General features: G+C 40.4%; 2 protein-coding genes across 2 annotated transcripts in view; one reads left to right on the forward strand and one right to left on the reverse strand.

Moving 5' to 3' along the window:
* Positions 1 to 22,795, reverse strand: part of CARPA (Carbonic anhydrase-related protein A) — a 556,097-nt gene that overhangs the window by 87,557 nt on the left and 445,745 nt on the right. Inside the window, exon 5 of the mRNA XM_080271217.1 lies at positions 3,622 to 3,717. Within this exon, the coding sequence (XP_080127343.1) occupies positions 3,622 to 3,717 (96 nt within the window). The remainder of the gene's footprint in view (positions 1 to 3,621; positions 3,718 to 22,795) is intronic.
* LOC145398319 (uncharacterized) lies at positions 16,884 to 21,277 on the forward strand. The gene is made up of 5 exons (XM_080271208.1): positions 16,884 to 16,899; positions 18,116 to 18,256; positions 19,196 to 19,378; positions 20,444 to 20,544; positions 21,123 to 21,277. The coding sequence occupies exons 2-5, from the start codon at positions 18,136 to 18,138 to the stop codon at positions 21,186 to 21,188; spliced, it is 471 nt and encodes a 156-aa protein (XP_080127334.1). The 5' UTR covers positions 16,884 to 16,899; positions 18,116 to 18,135; the 3' UTR covers positions 21,189 to 21,277.

Below are 22,795 nucleotides of genomic sequence, written 5' to 3' on the forward strand. Positions count from 1 at the left end.
TCCTTGACTTGCACCATCACCCACACCACTACCTTCACTTACACCGTCACCTTACCCCGTCTCCCTCACTTGCACCATCACTTACACCACCTTCACTTGCACCTTCAATTAATACCCTCTCTGACACTCTCACTTAAAGCTCTGACTGTGAAAAGGCCGGAATTTTGGTTTACAAATGCTTACACTCTGGAAAGCAGGAGGATTAGTGAGCCGTCAAAAATGCAAAAAGCACTCAGATACAAAACATATGTGAGTATTAGGCCAACTATTATGTCTGAAATCTTGATATAGTGAAACAGCTTTTAGATTACACGGTGCCGCTCTGCTCGCCTTAGTATGGGATGGATATGCGTTTTCTTAATACTGGTAAGGAAAAATACATGAATGATACGGATGAAAAATTTCCAGTGCAAGAAAAGGCTCAGACAATTAGATTCACTCGAGCTGGGAAGAGAATTAGAAGTCATGGGGCATGCAGGTGGACGATGGAAATTTATTAAGATGTTCGTGGTACTGATGAAGAAGGATCCGCAAAAAAAACGCGCTCACACGGATTTAAAAGAGGCAAACGAAGAGACATCGATACCTATGCACTGATCTGGTAGAGAGGATACTGCATTAGTGGAATAAGCTGCTTAGTTGTGTGAGCACCCATTCAAAAGCTTTAAAATACACCCGATAAACAGCTTGAGCCCAACGACGTAATTCATTTGTTTTTGGTTATTTCCTGTCGATTTTATTAATTTTAGGGCAGAATTTTTCTAAAACTAAAAATGGTAGATACAAGCCTTCATTAACTCCATTATTAGCAGGGAGTCTCCTATGTTACAGATAATCGTCTGGTTGCAGCAAGAAAATACAACAAATATCATCGTAAAGAGTTAAAGGCTGGAATGCAACATAAGCTGAAACGATGATAAATGCTACAGATTCGTTCGCTTTAACTTATGGCCCAACTTTTCATCCTTTTGCAGCTTATTTCACGAAGCTCAGGGTGGCAGAAAAAGATAATACTGTGGCTCTGAAGAATCCGTTCTGTAGCACATCTTCCTGACTAGCATCATATTCTAGCGTTAATCCACTGCAACAGCACCGCATTCACGATGGAGTGGATGCGCAATTTTGGGCCAAAGGTAAAATGAACAGAGTATAGTAAGTGATGCTTTGTGGGGCATCATCCTGAAATACTGTGATGCCTGGGACACAGTAACTACGAGGAATTAAATTACTCTGAATAGTGAAAAGTAACGCTGGCATAACAAGGGGTGGAAATGGGGATATCGTGAGGAAGTGATTCATGATGAAGAGAAAAATCGGTTTCATAAATCACACACACACACACACACACACACACACACACACACACACACACACACACACATCCTTACCCCAAACACCCCCCACACTCACACTCACACCCTCACCATGACGACAGTTTGAATACTATAATTTAGAGTTAATGACCCCAACTTGCTATCTGATTGGCCTGCATAATTAACGTCTCTTTAATGTCGAGCAAACCAAGAAATCACGACACGACAAGCGGCCAATATTAAAGCTGAAAATAAGTGTTCAGGTCATCAAGGCATGTAATTACCTTGATGTTTTTAGACTTTTCACCTGTAATTACCTTGATATTTTTAGAATTTTCACCTGATGTTATTTAATCTTTTCAACTGTAATTGATGTTAGTCTTCTCACCTGTAATTACCTTGATGTTAATAGTGTCTTCATCTGTAATTACCTTGATGTTAGTCTTTTCACCTGTAATTACCTTGATATTAGTGTTTACACCTGTAGTTACCTTTATGTTTAATCTTTTCACCTGCAATTACCTTGATGTTATTAGTCTTTTCACCTGTCTTTTCACCTGGATGACGTTTCTTATATTTATTTTCATCTTTCCTTCACTCAGTATTGATAAGCTTACGGGATTCTCTGTACTGAGGGTAAAATATAGCCTTCATTAACTGGGACTGAAGGGGTTAAGTCTCAAAATAGTGTTAAGTGACCGAAGCGCATAATTACTTAGTTGTGTATAGCATGCTCCCTACGATTACTTTTTATATATATATTTCATTCTTATTTCCAGACGACAAAATTAACCAGTGAAATAAATAGCATTGAACATGTTAGAAATAATCTCCACTGCGAATGGTATACACAAAACCAAATAATAGCATTAGATGGTAGTAAAAGAACACGAAAACAAGACGTACTCTGACTGAAATGGAAATGTCTTAAATAAAATGATAATAATAAAGGTATACAACTAATTCTAATCAACTGGAGAGATAGAGGGTTCTGTCTTCTCTACCTCACCTGTCTCTGTCCATGTCTAATCATACCTGAGCCTTCTTGAGCATGATCCTGCTTCAGTGTGCCTTGCCCTTCCCCTGCCTCGCCCCTCCTGCCTCAATCATCCCCTGCCTCATCCTTCCCTTGTCTCACCCTTCCTTCGTCACACCCTTCCCCTGTTTCACGTTTATCCTGCCTCACCCTTCCCTTGCCTCACCCTTTCCCTGCTTCACTCTTATCCTGCCTCGCCCTAACCCTCTCTGAACTTTACCCTGTATTGCCTTTCCTGCTTTCCTATCGTTATCTTAGACTAATTGGATTGATAACGTACCAGAGTCACAATCTCCTCAGACACAAACCTCTTCTCAGGAAAATAGGGACATAGTTTTGGTTGCTTTCCTTTAAACTTCTTTTTATTCACTCGTCTTTCCTCAGTCTCATCAGTCCCTTACCTCTCCCTTTTCTCACCTTACCCTTCCCTGCCTCAGTGCCTCACCCTTCCATGCCTCACCCTGTTCTGCCTCGCCCTTACCCTGACTCACAAAATCGGGTGAAAACTGACGATTTTAAGCCCATTTGAAATTTTAGGTCCGACCCACCTGACACTGACCCTCCTATCGCTAACTGGAAGATGGCCCCTGCTGTAATGAAGCATGTTATAGGATGTAGATTTGAAAGATGCACCTTTGGGTTTTTGGTTTCAAGTCGATATGGCGAATTTGAAAGGCGTTATGGCGAAAACACGATTTTTTACCTGCCCCCGTTTTCTTACATTTTGGGGGTCCACAGCCTGGGCCTTGGTCCAATTTGGCCGCAAATTTAATAAAATGATAAGAAGGTCATCGCCCATCAGTCCTGTAATTTAGGCAAAATCGCATCAGTAGTTTTTGCGTAAAGTTGTAAACAGGCAAACAGACAGAGAAACAAAGTGAAAACAACACCCATCCCCGACCACTCCGAGGCGGGGACGAGTAAAACTTTCGTATATACTGTAGATGAAGCTAACACGTAATTAGAAAAATATTAAGGTATGTTTAGGTGGCAAATCTCATAATGCATAAGGCTACCTACACGGTGACTTTAAGAGAGGGTTGGCAAGGATAAACCCGAGATCAAGTTCAGGTGAGCTAAAGGCAGTCTCTCTCTCTCTCTCTCTCTCTGCTGCATCTCCTACAACACCTTGAGCTCGAGAGAAATGCTTAAATCCCTGCCTACCCTCTGCCTTATTCTCCCTCACCCTTTCTCCCTTGCCGCTACCTGCCTCCCCCTACCTTTCCCCCCTTCCCTGCCTCCCCCTACATTCCCCTGCCTCCCCTGCCGTACCTGGATCATGACGGAGATGCCCACGATGCCGTTTGAGCCGAGTCGAGCCTCACTCATGTTGCGGTACAAGTCTACGTTGAACCCGTAGAGCTGAATCTGCAAATAAACATACAAACAATTAGACGTGTATATTATGAACACACACACACACACACACACACACACACACACACACACACACACACACACACACGCACACACAGGTAAATTAGGGAGGTGATGAAATAAAGCTGTATAACTAGATCTGCGAACAAATAAACAATTATCAGTGTGGGTTTTATTAATGACGGTACTGGCAACAGGTACACTCCTCCTCCTCCTCCTCCTCCTCCTCCTCCTCCTCCTCCTCCTCCTCCTCCCCAGTGAAATAGTCCCACTAAAACAGGTTGCATTATGGTTCTGGTATACAAGGTTGGCTCTGGGTTTTATGACAGATTTAGCCAATGCATATCTACTACCTTCATCCTGACTCTCTCTCTCTCTCTCTCTCTCTCTCTCTCTCACTTCTATACTCTTTTTACCCTAACTTGGCCAAAAATTGCCATCTCTCCATCTTGAACGCTGAAGTGTAATAATGGATTAAAACTAGAATATAATGCTAATCACGACGAAGTGCGATGGCAAGGATGTAGAGCCGTAGCACAGTCTCTTTTGGCCATTGCGCTACCTAAAAATAAGCAGAAGACGGAGGAAAATCTAAGCCAAGTTAAGGTGAAAGAACTATAGTCACAGTACAACAGCTAAAAAAAAAAAAAAAAAAAAAAAAAAAAAAACTGCTTATATGATCAGTAGTAGATATAGGAAATGAAACTTAAAAACACACAAAAAGTTATTTTTTTTCATAAGGGAACTGAAACATAAATAAAAAATGGATATACCGTCATTTTTATATATAGGGAATGAAACTACAGAAGTGCCTATATATATTGTCATTTCTATATAAGGAAAATGAAAACTACTTATTTAAAAAGCCTATACTATCATTTTTATGTTTATATTAAATGAAAATAAACAATAAAAATTCCTATACTGTCATTTTTATATAAGGAAAATGAAACCTATATATATATAAACAGCCCATATTTTCATTTTCAAATATAGAAAACTTATATATAAAAATAATTTCTTTGATATTGTATGCTTCCATGGCAACAATCTATTCACTCGGTCACTGAGCTGTCGGGGTTAGAAAATATGGGAAAAGGTCAAAGCTCGTAATTACACTCGTTTAGATAAAAAGATAATTATGCATTTGATATGTAGTGAAGTGTATCTGTTGCCAGTAGTGCTGCCGTTTTTACTGCTGTCGATATTAGTATGAGAGCAATCCTTATGTTGGTGATATTAATGATTTTGATATAGAATACTCATCAACACTGACGTCACCACCCATACCTGGCATAATCTCTCTCTCTCTCTCTCTCTCTCTCTCTCTGTTTGTACCCTAAAATAAAAGATGAAATGTGTTTATTGTCTGGGAAGCCGCGAAGTCGCCCTTGCAATTTCTGTGCGGTAGAGCTTTTTCATCGACTAACAAATTTACAGAGAATCAAGCACGGTCACATGCATTTTCATATATAAATCATCTCCGACTTTTCCCCTTCCCTAAGTACATGACCCCGACGTATGTGTATAACTATATAATTTTCAATACTACAACTACTACTACTACTACCACTATCCTATTTTATTCAGCTTTGGAGAGACTTTTCCAACTGCTTAAATATATCCTTCATTAACTCCTTCACTAATAAAGATATACTGAGTTAAATACAAATCGTCTCGTAGTAGCAAGAAGAGAAAATAAATATGTGGATTGGAGAGACGATTTCATTTGTTCCATTAACGTTTCTAAATTACAGCCATCTTCTTACTGGACTTGCCCGTCTTTTCATACCTTCCAAACTCACACAGACCCCTTTTCATCCCTCTGTTCATGTCCTCTTTGTAACCAGATCTTCTACGCAAATACTGTGTTAACATAATCCTACCTCCAAACTCACTCACATATACATCTTTTCATCACCCTATTCATGTCTGTTCTTTGTGCAACTAAATCGTCTATGTAAACAAAATGGTACCATTAGACCTGCAAAGCATCACTGTTCCACATATTTAGCGAATCTCTCTCTCTCTCTCTCTCTCTCTCTCTCTCTCCTATCCGATCCACCTCACGGAACATAGGTAACATTCAATAGTAAGATTTTCAGCAACACTGATTCACATATTTCACAATTCTCCATATGTCCCATTCGATCCACCTCACGGAACACACGTAACATTATTCAGTAGCAACATTTCCAACATCACTAATCCCCATACATATCACGAATCTCTACATGTGCCGCCCGACCCACCTCACGGAATCCACATAATATTCTGCAGTACCATTTCCATCCTCACTATTCCACATAACTCACGAATCTCTACCACCCGATCCACCTCACGGAACACACGTAACGCATTCAGTGGTAACATTTCCACCACTCAGACCCCTGACTTCCCTTACTTATTCTATACCAAAGAATCACACCCGGATGTTAAAGTGAGCACTGACACACTCTCGTACAGTCCTCTTTTGCAATATCTAATTAAATTTTCTGTTCGGAATGTGAGGTTTTCAATGCACCAGCCACTTCTTTTTTTCTCCTGCTTTAATAAAACCTAATTTTCACTTCTCAGATAGATTAAGCTCATATTTCTCTCTGTGTGTGCAAAGGTAGTTAAAATGTTAAAAGCTTCCGGAATATGAGGTGTTTTGGTAGCTACCTGTACGCTGTAGTTATTATTATTATTATTATTATTATTATTATTAGTAGTAGTAGTTGTAGTTGTAGTAGTAGTAGTAGTAGTAGTAGTAGTAGCAGTAGTAGTAGTAGTAGTAGTAGTAGCAGTAGTAGTAGTAGTAGTAGTAGCAGTAGCAATAGTAGTAGTAGTAGTAGTAGTAACTGTAGTAAAGTTTTTATTACAACGAAGAATTCAACATGGTATATATTTCCATACTTCTATACTGATATCGCATTAACAGTAATTAAATCACTACATACTTCAGAAATAATTTGTACAGCAATTACAGAATTAATTTAACTACAGCTGATATTCACAAGACGAAGTAATGAGCCGGTATTATAGGTGTGTGTGTGTGTGTGTGTGTGTGTGTGTGTGTTATAGAGAGAGAGAGAAGGGGGGGGCCGGGCGTGTTCAGGTGCTCCCTACGTAAGCTCATTAGTGCCATAACACCTGTATGAGGCTTACCTGTCTCCACCTCCTTACCCCCTCTCACACCTTCTTACCTCCCTCTCCCTTCACTCCTTCTTCTCCCCCTCCCTCCCTCAGTCTATCTCTTCCTCTTTTCTCTCCATCTTCTCTCCTCCCTCCCTCTTCTCTCTCTTCCTTTCTTCCTCCTCCTTCCCTTTCCTTCTATTTCCAAGGTCTCTTGCCTCTCACTTCACCCTCCTCCTCCTGCTTTCTTGGTTCATACTTTCTCCTCTCTCTCACCCTCTCTCTCTGTCACACACACACACACACACACACACACACACACACACACACACACACACACACACACACACACACACACACAAATAAATCTTGCATCTCATTTTCTCTCTCGCCCACGGATGGCCACCTTCATCAACTGCATGAAGACTGGATCCTCCTGAACACATGGAATCCACTGAACCGACCTGAACCTATTTGAACCAGAACCAATACATGGTGTGTGTGTGTGTGTGTGTGTGTGTGTAGGCGGGGGTAGCGAATGGTTCGTTAGTTTCTTATGTGTATCCAATGATGTCTAACACCAGCTTCCAGGCTTCTGCTCCGTGTACTTAAACATGTGTTCTTCCTCCCACACGCGTACCGTAGGCAAATGATTCACGCCACGCCAGCAGATGCTTAATAACTTCATTACCTTAAGAAATACGTTCCTAAATTCACCAGCCTTATCTTACCATTTAGCCAATTACAGGAGTAATTGGCAGTGTCAGATGTGCTAATGGGTCGGGAATTACTAGTAAGACGAGTATATCTGAGAGAATGAGATGTTTATTTGAAAAAATGAGTGATAAGAGAGAATTAAAGTGTGTGCGAGTAGCAGGAGGGAATGAGGGCAGAAGCTGGTGGAAGTGCTACTGATTGGCCGGCTCTGACTATGAGTAGTAATAATTAGAAGGCACTCAAACAGCGAATACCTCCGAAAATGCCATTGCCATTAAAAAGGATACGGATCCAGATCCGCGGATATAGGATCCGGATCCACCCCAAACAAATGATCAATTTTTTCTTGGTCCATGGCCCACCCTTCGAAAAAAAGAAAAAAATATTGAAATTCATAGAGAACTTTTGGAGATATTGTGCGGAATACACCAGCTCCGGCTCCGGATCCGCCCCTAAATTTAATAAATTCTTCCATGGTCCATGGCTCACCCTCCCACGAAATCTCATTAACGTCCGTTCATATCTTTTGGGGAAATCCCAGATCCGGACCCGTGGATGCTGGATCCGGATCCAGACCCACCCTCAAATTTAAGCAATTCTTTCTTGTTCCATGGCGCACCATTCAACAAAATTTCAGTGAAATTCATTGAGAACTTTAGGAGATATTGTGAGCGATACTCCGGATTCGGGTCCAGATCCTCGCCAAAATTTAAGAAATTCTTTCTTGCTGCATTGCCCACGTTTCCACAAAATTACATTGAAATTCATTAAGAACACTTGTATACTGTGCGGGATACTCCGGATTCGGATCCGGATCCTCCCTACAATTTAATCATTTCCTTCTTGACCCATGGCCCACCCTTCCACAAAGTTTCCTCAAAATCCGTTCACAACTTTTTGAGTAAAGTAGCTACTAGACCTTTAACCTGATAAACAAACCAAAGTCGACAAAAACATTACCACTCTAGAGGAGGTAATAACATTAACGAGAAAAACAGTAGTAGTGTCACAAATCTTCTTAAGGATTCAGGTGTGGTGTTCTTCAGTATTCTGAGCCTCTTACTCCCGTTCATCCAGTATTAAAAAGCCATCTTTACAAGCTTCCCTCTCTTCATTTTGAAACTAGACGGCACTCAGCACATACTTTCGCCAATGCCACTGCAATTAAAAAGGTTCCGAATCCAGATTCGCGGATATAAGACCCGGATCTGGATCCAGATCCGCCCCGATATTACCCCATTCTTTTTTGGTCCATGGCCCACCATTCCACAAAATTTCACTGAATATCCTTGAGAACTTTTGGAGATACTGTGCGGGATGCTCCTGATCCGGGTCCGGATCAGGCCAAAAATTTAAACATTTCTTCCAAGGCCCATGGCCCACAATTCCACGAAATTTCATTAAAATCCGTTCATAACAGTTTGAGTTATCGTGGATCCGAGTCTGTGGATATAGGATTCGGATTCGGATCTGCCCCCAAACTTAACCAATTCTTTCTTCGTCAATGGCGCACCATTCTACAAAATTTCAGTAAAGTTCACAGAAAACTTTTGGAGATATTGTCCGGGATACTCCGCATCCATATCCTGATCCGCCCCCAAATTTAATTATTTCTTCCTTGGCCCATGGCTCACCCTTCCATAAAATCTCATCAAAACCCGTTCATAACTTTTTGAGTAATCCTGCTAACAGACAAACAAACCAACGCGGGGTAAAACATAACCTCCTTGGCGGAGGTAGTAGTAGTAGTAGTAGTAAGAGTAACAGTAGTAGTAGTAGTAGTAGTAACAGTAACAGTAGTAGTAGTAGTAGTAGTAGTAGTAATAATAAAAATAATAATAATAACAATAATAATAATAATAATAATGCAAGTAATCATCATCATCATCATCATCATTATTATCATCAATATCATCATCATCATCATCATCGTCATAATAAGTAGAATGCATTGAGGAAGCGCATAAAGTACCTACGCCAATATCAATGTCAAAGGATTCGGATCCGGATCCTCCACAAAATTTAATAAATTCTTTCTTGGTACATGGCCCACCTGTCCACAAAATTACACTGAAAATCACGGAGAACTCATGGAGAGATTGTGCGGGATACTCCGGACACTGATCTGGATCCGCCCTAAAATTAAAACATTTCTTCCTTGCCCGATGGCCCGGCCTTCCAGACATCGAAACCCGTTCATAACTTTTTGAGTAAAGTAGCTAACACAGAGACAGACAAACAAACAGACCCATCTACACATTCTATCTATTATTCCTCATCTTTCTTTATCTTATTCCTCTATCTACCTCCCGTCTTTCCCATCATCCATTTTCCTTCTTCCCTCATCTCCCCCCCTTCTCCCCTCTTCACCTTCATCCCACAGGCCCTCTTCCTTCTCACATTTATTCTTGTCTCCCGCCCCTCTATCCTTTTCACCATCCCTCTCCTCTTTCTCCATCCTCATCCTCTCACCTTTAACGCTTCCACATCACACCACACAACATCACTAGTACTATTGCGTATTTCTGGACTAGTATGTAGTTTCAATTTATAACTCTATGTATTTTCATCAATAAATTCCTATATGAATCTTGTGCTTCTCTTGTTACCTAATAATTACAAACACCTTGTAGTTTTATAAATAGTTTAAAAAAAAATGGTAACATTTTATTATAAAAATCTAAAGAAAGGCAAAAAAAAAAAAAAAAACCTATAGTACTCCAAATAATACTAAAAAATTAACCTATTCAGATATTTTATGTAATCATCAGAGGTACTTCTTTAAAGGAACACAAGCTTGCCGTGGCGAGGAAGCTTGTGCATCTCAGTCACCAGCGGAGCCATACTAGTCTGGTGCAGCCATACAAGACAGGTTCCTTGTTAGGCATCACAAGAAAAATCTTACCTCGCAGTAAGTGGCTGACTTGGCCCCGTCAGCAACCAGCTCACACCTAAACAAATACAACTAGTTCTATCAAATCAGGGGGGAAAGTTCCTAACAGCAATGGAGAAACTGGCCATAACGGGATAAAACCTACTCTAGAGCAAGGGGTGCGAAAAATATCTGTTTCTCAATATAGTCGCCTGTGGAAACTAATTCATGGGACTAGAAATGTCCTCATTCTTGCTTGTGAAGCCAAGTTGGTTCTCCTTATCAGGGATGCGAGTGATGGAAACAAAGATATCACAGGTCTTAGTGAGGTCACAACACCTGGTGAGGCATTTGTAGAACTGCATGATATTTATGTCCTGCGATACAAAAGCAAACATGAAAAGAGGCAACATGCCTTATGATTTTTGGTCAATAATAAATGGTTAATATGAAAAAGACTTCAGTATAAAGTATATGAAACAAGAGGAGACCTTATAACAGAATTTTAAAAAAGAAGGAAAACTATTATCCAAGTATATTTTTCAATACATGATTATAAGTTCGAAGAGAGAAAGGAAATTTTATTAAGTTGTAAAGAAAACCCTGAAATTAATAAGACCTGCCATACGTTTGTGATGGGAGACATAAAACTTAAGGCAAGTACGAAAAAGGAAGGTTGGGCTGCTGAAGGTCATGGGTTGTCAGAATTCTTAAGAGGCTCTGATGGTGAAATTTAAGGTGATTAATGCCTTCTTTCAATAAAAGACGTGTAGAAAGTGAATGTGGAATGGACCATATGGTGAAACAAAGAATGACACAGAGTTTACCTACACAGACACAACACATGACATTATGGAGAAGAATATAACTGTAGTGAAAGGGGCATAAGTAACATGTAAACAAGAAAGAGGGGTTACGTGGTACCGGATCTCACAAGAGGCGAAAGCTTAATCCAATGAGTACAGTCAGATCTTGCAGCTGTGAGAGAGAATTAGTTTGTTAGCTCAGAGTAAATATTCGAAGCTGATAGATGAAGTAGACCAAGACAAAGAGCAAATAAATGAGCAGTTTATAAAAACAGGTACCGAACACATGTACAAGTCGGAGAAAGGAAACTTCTAAACAGCAACTGCAAACTTTCTGATAGTACAATGGAATCTATAAAAAAAAAGTAAGAACGTTATAAAACGTATCAATAGCTAACCAACCGGCAATTGTAAAAAAAAAAAAAATAACAATAAAAGAAAAATGAAGATGTCCGGAAGTACAACATGAGAGGGTTGAAATTCAAGGAATTGTGAAAGTCGAAAGGAAAGAGGTAGATGCTTGGCATGCGATGAAACCAAATATCTCCTCTGAAAGATGCTATTGTAAGAAAAAAAATATATATCTAAAGTGATCTGAATAGAATATTATTCTTGCAAACTTCACATGGGTAACATTATGACTGAGGAGCCAGTCCGGGAAAAGGAAATAGTGGACATAATAATTCCCAGCAATAGAACTGAAATAAACAGAGTCTTAGCAGGAATGAATATGGATAAAGCAGAAGGTGAAGACGATCGCCCCAAGGATCTTATTAAGGATCCAGGTGACTGCGCTGAACAAAAGACAAAGACTCCTCTCGAGATGTTTAAAGTAAACATTAAGAGAATATATGAATTAGTTCAGCTATAGATGCACACCGGCCACGTGAACAAACCGGACTGTTTGGTAGCTACGCGACAGTTGATCATATTATAGTTAATAACCAGGCAACTAAGATAACTCTTAGACATGAAAAGAAAGATTCGTGGATAAGGGAAAAAGGTAGATAATATGGACAGGTCAAGTCCCTGGTATAGCAGACAACAGACGGACAACCAGGACAACGGAAATGCAAGCCCGACATGTGTGACAGGAAGAGCCAGACAAAGAGAAAAATAGAGATATGAAATGTGGAAATTTGCTGATATTCCATGGACCAGGCTAATAGCTAATATTGTAGGCCGGGATGGAAAAAGATGACAGAGGTCTTTGCCATGCAGTGGACAGATTCAGGCTGCTGTTTTGTGTGTGTGTGTGTGTGTGTGTGTGTGTGTGTGTGTGTGTGTGTGTGTGTGTGTGTGTGTGTGTGTGTGTGTGTGTGTGTGTGTGTGTGTGTGTGTGTGTGTGTGTGTGTGTGTGTGTGCGCGAGCGAATGCTTTAATAGTGTCTAATGTGTATCTAAGCGTGTCTAAATGGGCGGCCACACTTGCTCCAAATATGTGATCGACAAGAGGAAACGAGGCTCAGGGGTCCGTCCAACGTTATGACTCAGATACTGCAGCGGCTCTAACCCGGTGGGTCGCTTCGTCTTGTCGGTCACATGTTTCCAACAAGTGTGGCCGCACCTAACACCAGCTTCCAGGCTTCTGCTCCGTGTACTTAAACATGTGTTCTTCCTCCCACACGCGTACCGTAGGCAAATGATTCACGCCACGCCAGCAGATGCTTATTAATTTCATTACCTTAAGAAATACGTTCCTAAATTCACCAGCCTTATCTTACCATTTAGCCATTTACTGGAGTAATAGGCAGAGTAAGACGTGCTAATGTGTTGTGAATTATTACTAAGATGAGTATATCTGGCAAGTAATGAGGTTTATATGAAAAAATAAGTGATGAGGGAGAATTCAGGTGCGTGGAACGAGGAGGAAATGAAAGGTAGAAGTTGGTGGAGGTGCAAATGATCGGTCGACCCTTGCTATAAGAAGCAATAAAATTGATTAGAAAGTCTTTAGAGAGATCATACTTCTGCCAAAGCCATTGCCATTAAAAGGGATCTAGATCCGTGGATAGAGGATCCGGATCCACCCAGAAATTTAATCAATTCATTCTTCACCCATGGCCCACCTATCCACAAACCTTCACTGAAATTCACAGACAACTTTTGGAGACATTGTGCGGGATACACCGGATCCGGATCCACCCCTAAAACTTAATAATTCTTCCATGGTCCATGGCCCACCTTTCTACAAAATTTCATCACAATATATTCATAACTTTTTAAGTAATCCCAAATCTGGATCCGTGGATACGGGATCCTGATCCGGATCCGACCCTAAATTTAAACAAGTCTTTCTTGGTCCATGGCGAATCATTCCACAAAATCTCTGTGAAATTCATAAAATAAATTTTGGATATTGTGCGGGATACCCCGGATCCACATTCGGATCCGGACCAAAATTTAATCAATTCTTCCTCGATCCATGACCCACCCTTCCACAAAATTTCATTAAAACCGGTTCATAACTTTTTCAGTAATCCCAGACCCGGAACCGTGGATATAGGACCCGGATCCAGATCCACCGCCAAGTTCAAACAATTCTTTCTTTTTCCAAGGGGCACCATTCCGTAAAATTTCATTGAAATTCATAGACAACTTCCGGAGATTCTGTGCGGGATACTCCGGATCCGGATCCGGATCCGGCAAAAAATTTAATAATTTCTTCATTGGCTTATGCCCACCCTTACACAAAATTACATCAAAATCATTTAATAACTTTTTGAGTAATCCTGTCATCAGAAAAACCATTGAAGGGAAAAACATAACCTCCATTTCCGAGGTTATAATAATAATAATAATAATAATAATAATAATAACAATAATAATAATAAAAATAATAATAATAATAATAAAAAATAATAATAATAACAATAATACTACTACTAATAATAATATTCATCATGATCATGATCATCATCATAAATACTACTGCTACTACAACTACTACCAATTATTACTAGTATTATTATTATCATTATTATTATTTATTATTATCATTATTATTATTATTATTATTATTATTATTATTATTATCATATGAATCCATCCATCTAACATCGAATCCTATGTTGCCCGATGAGAAGCGTAGAAACCGGGGGCTCGGCAAGTTGCTCCTGACACTTGAAATGAGTGACCAGCCTGACTCATCCTGAGTGGCATAACGTAAATAATAAGCCCCAACCATTCCTTGGATATAAACCTGCACAGGCTCAATCAGGTTGGAGAGCCATAATTGCCCACTAAACAATCCGACCCCATAATTCAGTTATATGGTTACCACCCAGCGGAATAAATGGTTTCCTGGTGTACAGGAAGCCATTTGCCTTGTCTCTCAGTTTTGACTCACCCATAGGCAGAAGAACGAGGAAAGAATGAAGGTAAGAAAAACAAAAGCGGGAGTGTAAAGTCACCCGACGGCAGAAGGAAGCGGAAAGAATGAAAGTAAGAAAGACAGAAGAGGGAGTGTAAAGTCACCTGTAGGCAGAAGGAAGAGCAATGAATGAGGGAAAGAAAAACAGAAGACGAAGGAAGGAAAAGAGCAAAGGGCAGACACCCAATAATAATAAATAATAATGCAAGTAATCATCATCACCAACGCCATAACAAGAAAAAAGTACTGAGAGAGCACATACCTCCGCCAATGCCACTGCCATTACAAAGGATCCGGATCCGTATCCCAGGAAACATGATGCTGACCCGGATCCCGATGCGCCCACAAATTTAATCAATTCATTCTTGCTCCATGGCCCACCTTCCCACAAAATTACATTTAAATTCACAGATAATTTATTCAGATATTGTGCGGGATACTCCGGAACGGGATCAGCCCAAAAATTTTATCATTTCTTCCATGACCCATGGCTCAACCATCAACACAATTATATCAAAATCCGCTCATAACTTTTTGTGTAAAGAAGCTAACAGACCGACAAAGAGACAAACAGACAAACAAGCCAACATCTCTGAAAACATAACCACTTTGGCGGAGGTAATTATAATAACGAGGACAACACTAGCAGTGTCACAAATCTTCTAAAGCACTCAGGTGTGGTGCTCCTCAGGGTTCTCTTCCTTCACCAAGTATCTCCTGTTCAGCAAGTATCAGAACACCATCCTTACAACCTTCCCTCTTAACATTTTGAAACTGTAAGGCAATGACACAGCGCATACCTCCGACAATGCCATTGCAACTAAAAGGGATCCGGATCCGGATTCGTCTCAAAATTTAACCAATTCTTTCCTGGTCGATGTCCCAACATTCCACAAAATTTCACTGAAATTCATTAACAACTTTTGGAAATATTGTGCGGGATACTCCGCATCCAGATGGGACCGAAAATTTAATTAATTCTTCCACGGTTAATTAACCCTTCCACAAATTTTCGTTAAAATCTATTCATGCCTTTCAGAGTAATCCTATAAACAGAAAGACAAACATACATAAAGACAAATAAACAAACTAACGTGGGGTAAAACGTAACCTCCTAGGCGTAGGTAACAATGAACCTATGAACATAGTCTCCAGTAACTTCTCACAGTTATACATGGCCAGTAATTTAATCAGTACGGAATGAAGAAAAAACTTTATGCCATATAATTATGAAGTAAACAATTCTTTCAGAATTATTGATAAAAAAAAAAAAACACGATCAGCAACAATCAAAGCGAAACCACAAATGACGTGTGTACTGAAACCATCTGTCACCTGTGTACTGAAACCTGTCATCCGTTTAATTATAGTATTTTGATTAAGTTTACATCCTACCTTATTACATACTGAAAACTCACACTCCTATCACACTTACAGGCGTATAACAAATGGTGAAAATATTATGGTGAAAGAAATGATGATTGGATTAGGTCTGACAAAGTATTTTATTACATTTTCCTAATAACAGGCTTTATTTCTCTACTTCTGCTGAGAAATCTGCCAGTAAAGAAGTTAATGAATGCAAGACCTAATCCATGTCTCCCTTAAGGTATGTAAATTGGTCTTGAGGACACTTAAAACAAAACAACGAAAAAAAAAAAATCATTAGACTATTATATTCTCCCGTATACATATCCTAACCATGTGTGTGTGTGTGTGTGTGTGTGTGTGTGTGTGTGTGTGTGTGTGTGTGTGTGTGTTTAAATTCAGTTCTAAAAGTTTTTTTTTTATTAACATACAACAGCCTGGGAACAACGTAAAAACTGTTAAACGCAGATCATCTGGCAAAGACGTACCCCCCCCACTCTCTCTCTCTCTCTCTCTCTCTCTCTCTCTCTCTCTCTCCTACAACTACCTACCTTCCCCTCCTCTCTATTACCCTCTTTTCTCCTTTCCTCCATCCCGCCTCTTCTCAATCTCCCTAATTATCTCCCTTCCTCTCTCAAGTTCCTTGCATGCTCTGCTCCCCCTGTCCCTCCCTCCCTCCTCTCTCTTTCTCACCGCACCCCCTTAACTTGCTCCCTCCCTTCTCCGTCCCCTCTTTCCTCCTCTCTCCTTCCTTCTTCCCTCCACCGTCCCCATTCTCCCCCCACTACCTCACCCCTACTTCTGCACATTCCCCCTTCCATCTCCCCTTACATTCTCCTCGGTTTCATCTCCCTATAAAAGACGAAATCCACACCTCTCCACTTCACTCCACTCACCTTCTCTTCCACATCGAAGAATCAGGTAACCTCATTCGTAAAGTTAATTCTGATACAACCCGTTTTGTACGTGCCACCTCTTAAGATTTCTTCACCTCTGGACACCTCACGTGGTGAAAGACTAAAAATCTCTATTAACAATGGTTATCCTTTCACTAGTACTAAGTCTTTTTTTATTAAGTACGCGGTAAAAACATCTGATTTTATTTAGTTATGCGAAAAACTCTGCTACAGAATTGCCTAAATTCCGTGATTAACTTACAGAAAACAGACAGCTTTCACATCCATGAGAAAATAACACTATTACTGTGAACATTTGCGGCATAAAATCTCGGTGACAATTTGATAATCAATCACTCAAGATGTATAGCCATAATTTTATTACCTTATTCCCTCTTGGTAATATACAGAAAAATTCACCTGATGGGCTAAAACTCAGCAGATTTCTTTTCTTCTACAATTTTTTTTTTTTTTTTCATCGCTGAGTATCTTTTAACAGGAAAAAATATTTACCGAAGAATTTTAAAAAAATATCGGGAGTTGTTTGATCCTTGGTTCTCTTGGCATTGTTTTTCTCTAACTTGGCCTAAAATCGTCCTCTCTCCATCGTGAATGCTGATTTGCAATAAGAGGTTAACACTAGAATATGAAGATAGTCAAAGAAAGGATGTAACGACGAAGCTTTGTCATATCCTACCACTGAGGTGCGTGAAATAAGCTGCAAAAACACGTAAATCTGGGACACATTACGGTTAAAAGGAATATAAGCTGGTAACTCTACTAATTCTCCACTCCTCGCTCACCCTTCCATCATTTTCCATCTCCACTCCGACACTTACTCCCCACTCACCCCTCACGCTCCCTTCTCATACCTGCCTTACCACTTCCTCATTCACTGCCCACTCATCCCTCACTCTCCCACCCTTTACCTGCCTTACCGCTGCCATACTCATTCCCCACTCACGTCCCGTTCTCCCACCCTTTACATTCCTCTCCGACTTTCAGAGACATTCCTCACTCATCCCTCAATTTCCCTCCCTCTATATTCCTTCCCCAATCCCACACATACACTCCCCATTCATCGCTCACTCTCTCTCCATTTACCACTTCCCATCTCACTCCCTAACACATCCTTCACTCTCCCTCTCCTTATTTACTTTCATTACTTTCCAACTCACTCTCGACGCTCCCTCCCTTCACCTACGGTCCCCACTCTCACACTCTCTCGCTATCCCCTACAGGCACCACCAACACCACCACCATGCGTATGGCCCTTCTCAGCCTCGTCTTCATGGGTCTTCTGGCCGGAGGAACTCTGGCAGGGAGTTTTCTGCCCTGCAGCGGGTCCAACGACTTACTTGGCTCTGTTCTTAATTTGCTTGGTATGTGGCTATGTTTTCGTTGCCGTCTGAATGTCACTCTCATTCGATGGTTCTCCTTTTAACATCCATAGTGATTCACACAGGCATTCGTACACTCGCTGGTATCAGATGGTATCAGATAAAACACACACATACACACACACACACACACAAACCTACATCCATTTAGCAGTATTTATTGTACTTATTGATTCACTTACACATATCATTCACACAGGCACTACAACTAACGCAGCTGAAAGAATTCACACGGGCACTAAACCTAATCAGTTGAAAGAACGTGTCTAGTATATACTCTCACTCCCTCAGTCTTAATTAGCTCCCACAAACACTCACACTCGCTTCACCCCATGCAGGTTCACTCATACTCCAAAGGATGCTCCATTTCACTCATTCATTTACTCAATACCCACTTATGGAGACTGCTGAAAGACAGTTTCGTAGACGTTCTAACTCAGGTTCAATCTCTTATTGTCACAAGCTTACTATAAAGAAGTTACTTTATTTGCAATATTTTAGTAGTAATGGATGGGTCGAATCTACCAAAACTTCCATTAGATACTACACTTAGATTTATATTCCTATGCCCTAAAGTCTAAATCATTCAAACAAGCAAAGCAGCATATGATGGAAGAGCCTTTCTTCCTCTCTCTCTGCCTCCCCGTTCTTTTCCGTTTATCTCAGTCATTTCCGTTCTTCCTCTGCCTCCTCCGTAGCCTGCTCTTCTACTAACACCCTCCTTAACTCTCCACAGTTAAAGCAATAGGTGAAGGAGAGATTCACTACCTTCAACTGTCTACCAATTGCTTTTCCTTTATCTCCGTCCTTCCTGTTTCCTCCGTTGTCTCCCTCTTTCCTCCTCCCTCTTTCAGATGCCTTCCCTGCCTCCCTCTTTTTTCTCCCCACCTCTAATATCCATATTCTCCCAACCCTCTACAGTCGGACTACTATGTAAGGTGCCGCTTGTGTGCCAGCTCAACGTGTTAGACTGCCTCAAGGAACTTGACATACTCTGCGGAAACCTCACCCAAGAACTGCTGGACCTAATAATCTCAATTTTGACTGACTGCGTCACAGAGTTGAATCTGACAGTGAACTTGGAAGTTCTCGCTACCATTAACCGTAATGTCACTCTATTTTACGCTGATTTTTATACTGTCACTCGTTTTACACCAATTTTCACAATGCACTCTGTCTCGCGCTGATTCTCATGATGTCACTCATTTTAAGCTGATTTTCATACTGTCACTGTTTTATGCTGATTTTCACACATATCACTCTGTTTAACGCTGATTTTCATATTGTTTCTCTGTTTTACGCTAATTTTGATGTAGTCACTCTGTCTTACGCTGATTTTCATACTCTGTTATACCATACCTCTCATACCAGAGCACTATGTTGTGTGATTGTTTTAATCTGGCTCTCATACCCATGCTTTATGTTCTGTGACTACTCTAGCTCACATACCTTAGCTCTATGTTGTGTGATTCAGTTTTACACTGGCACTAATACCCTAACTAAATGCTTTGTGTTTCTGTTTTACTCTGGGTTCATACTCTAGCTTTATGGTATGTGATTCTGTTTTACTCCGACTTTCATATCCTAGACTTATGCAATTTTGTTTTACTCTTTCGCAAATACCATAGCTTTATTCTATGTGATTCTGTGTTACACTGGTTTATATTATTTTGGTGGCGGTACTATGACTTTATTCTATTCTCACTACATGTTACTCATTCCAGGTTGGTGGTGCCGGAAAGCAGGAGAAAGCAGCCTCAGTCACTCTCACTCTGTTCCCAGTTCTCTTATTTAATTATCTACCTAAACCTATCTTAAAATTACTTCACTCTCATCCTCTTCTTATTAACGGTTGTAGAATTCAGATATTGATAAGACAATATTGATGTCGATGACAAAGATACTACACTGATTCCTAAAGAATAAGAGTGAGAATGATTTCTTCTCTCTCAGTCACACCCTCCTCCAACATTCCCCCAAACTGCTCACCTGCCTTGCCCTGCCCTGCCTTCCTCTACATTACCCTGCCCTGCATTCCTCTTCATTACCCTGCCCTGCATTCCTCTTCATTACCATGCCCTGTCCTGCTGTGCCCTGCGTCCCTTCAAACATCAGGTAGGATCTCTAATCACCTGACCTAATCGACCATCTCCCTTTCCTCTACCACAGTCGGCACACCACCCGAGGTGATCTTGGATATCTTGCTAGAAATCTTCGGCCTTGACACCCTCGCGTCGGTCCTCGTGTGTGTGCTGACGAAGCTTGGCTTTGTGAGTATAACAGATAGATATAGAAAAACTGAGAGAGAGAGAGAGAGAGAGAGAGAGAGAGAGAGAGAGAGAGAGAGAGAGAGAGAGAGAGTTATTATCTGATACTTTTTATTTTATAGTAAAAATATATGTATTAAGATACGAAACTTACTTTCATGATCATTATCACTCTTGTGGAAATTTTACTTTAAGAGTTACATCGTGGTTGTTCTAGACTGAAAAAAATAAAATCAATAATCTCTATAACTCATATCTAACGTGAAAATAAAATGTACAACGCCTGTAACCCCCCCCTCTCTCTCTCTCTCTCTCTCTCTCTCACCTGGAAAAAAATATCCATAACCCCAATAACTTAACCCTCTCGAACATGAAAAAATAATCAATAAAGAACTAAAACTTCTCTCTAATGTAAAAAAATAAATAATCCAAAACAACTGTAAACTCTTTCTCTCTCTCTCTCTCTCTCTCTCTCTCTCTCTCTCCTCAAAAAGATCTATAAGCCTTATAACTTATCTGTCTATCCTAAAAAAAAAGATCAATAACCCCTATAACTATCTCTCTCTCTCTCTCCCCCTCAGCTCCTAGATTTCGTCGCATGCTTGCTCAGTGGAGTTCTTGGAGGTGTTGGAGGTATTCTTGGATAACATGGAACCCGCTGAACCGACCTGAACCCACGTTAACCCGAACCAGGACCAATCTCTATTTTGTGTGCATATGCGTGTGTATGTGTGTGCGCGCGCGCACGTGTGTATGTGAATAAATCCAAAGCAGCATCATACATTCTTTTTATTACCTGACTAATACACATACCATATATATTTTTTACCCAGTTCTGAATAATGGTAATTTAAGTAATAAAAAGTATCACATAAATTTATTTCCACCTGAACTCTGAGGAACGGTAATGTATAAATATATATAATTCCCTTTTCAACATAACCCTTAATGGTAGTTCTTCAAGGGAACACTGCTCTGTCCTGGTGACATGGTCCTTAATCTTCAGCAGCGATAGAGCAAATGATTTTGGAGTAGTCAGCGCTGATTCAAAGTAAGAGGTGTCAAGAATATAGGAATGTTTACAATCTAGGCGCCTTTGGAAACGAAACCTTGGGATGAGCAGTCGGCATCAAGAGTCCGGTCGTCTCTCCTGTTTTTCTCTGCATGGACTTTGAAAGTCAGTGTGGTGAGTCCGCAGCAACTGACAATGACGACACTACCCGGCCACATCTAATATCATCAGTGTCGGCTGCTGCGGGTTTACCACACTGAGGCGAACGAAGTCGTTGTACAGCAAACGTAGCAGTGTTCGGAGAGACATGGAAAAATACTGATAGATGTCCCGTGGAAGAAGAAAAAGAAAAAAAGAAAAAAAAAGAACCCTTCTTTAAAATGCATCAGACGAAAGTAGCAGATACAAGCAATCGAAAAACGTAATTTTTCATACATCGAAAACACAACCAAAGACTACAAACCCAAAAGTTCTTCTTTACATGAAGGAAAAAAAAAAAAAAACAGCAATGCAAAATTGAAGGTCCATTTATTCTGAGAAGTGACTGGGGTCACAAAGGAAAATACAGGCTGGAGAAGGCAAGTCCGGAGCTGACCTGGTGCGTACATGAATGATTGACAGTATCGGTTAACTCTTGCATTAGACAGATGGACAGAGAATGGGTGAGAGTGTGCTGCCAGAAATGTTCTAAGTGCATGCCAAAATGGACGAGGGGTGCAAGTAGACGTTTCAGAAAATCAATAAAACAGCGATGGTGCAGAGATAAAGATACAACACTGCAGAGAAGAGGGACAGGTTGAAGGAATTCAGTGAGAGATGGGATGTTAATAGACGATAAGCCTTTGATTCCACTCTGTTTACAAGAACTGTATGTGGGGAACGACTTCAGTCACAAAAATGCTAGATGTACTCCACACACAAACAAAGTCGACAGCTGTGTAGTGTAACGATAACACGAAGTCGGCTTAGTGCACTTAATCTCTTCGAAGGATATATGGCACGGCTCGTAGTGTGTGTGTGTGTGATGAGTATACAAGTGTGCTTTAATACCAGTCTGGAAGGATCTGCTCCTGTATACTTATACAAATGTTCTTCCTTCAAGAGGCATGCCGCATGCAAACGATAAACGCCAGCAGAAGTTATTGCTCTAGTGAGATTAATAAATACTTATACTAATTAGGCAGCCAAAACTTACACATTCGGTCAATTATGGAAAAACTAATGGTGTCAGATGATTTAAAG

This window comes from Coenobita brevimanus, chromosome 45 (genome assembly GCF_032717465.1).
Source record: "Coenobita brevimanus isolate Jiangsu-jjx chromosome 45, ASM3271746v2, whole genome shotgun sequence".
Classification (NCBI taxonomy): domain Eukaryota; kingdom Metazoa; phylum Arthropoda; class Malacostraca; order Decapoda; family Coenobitidae; genus Coenobita; species Coenobita brevimanus.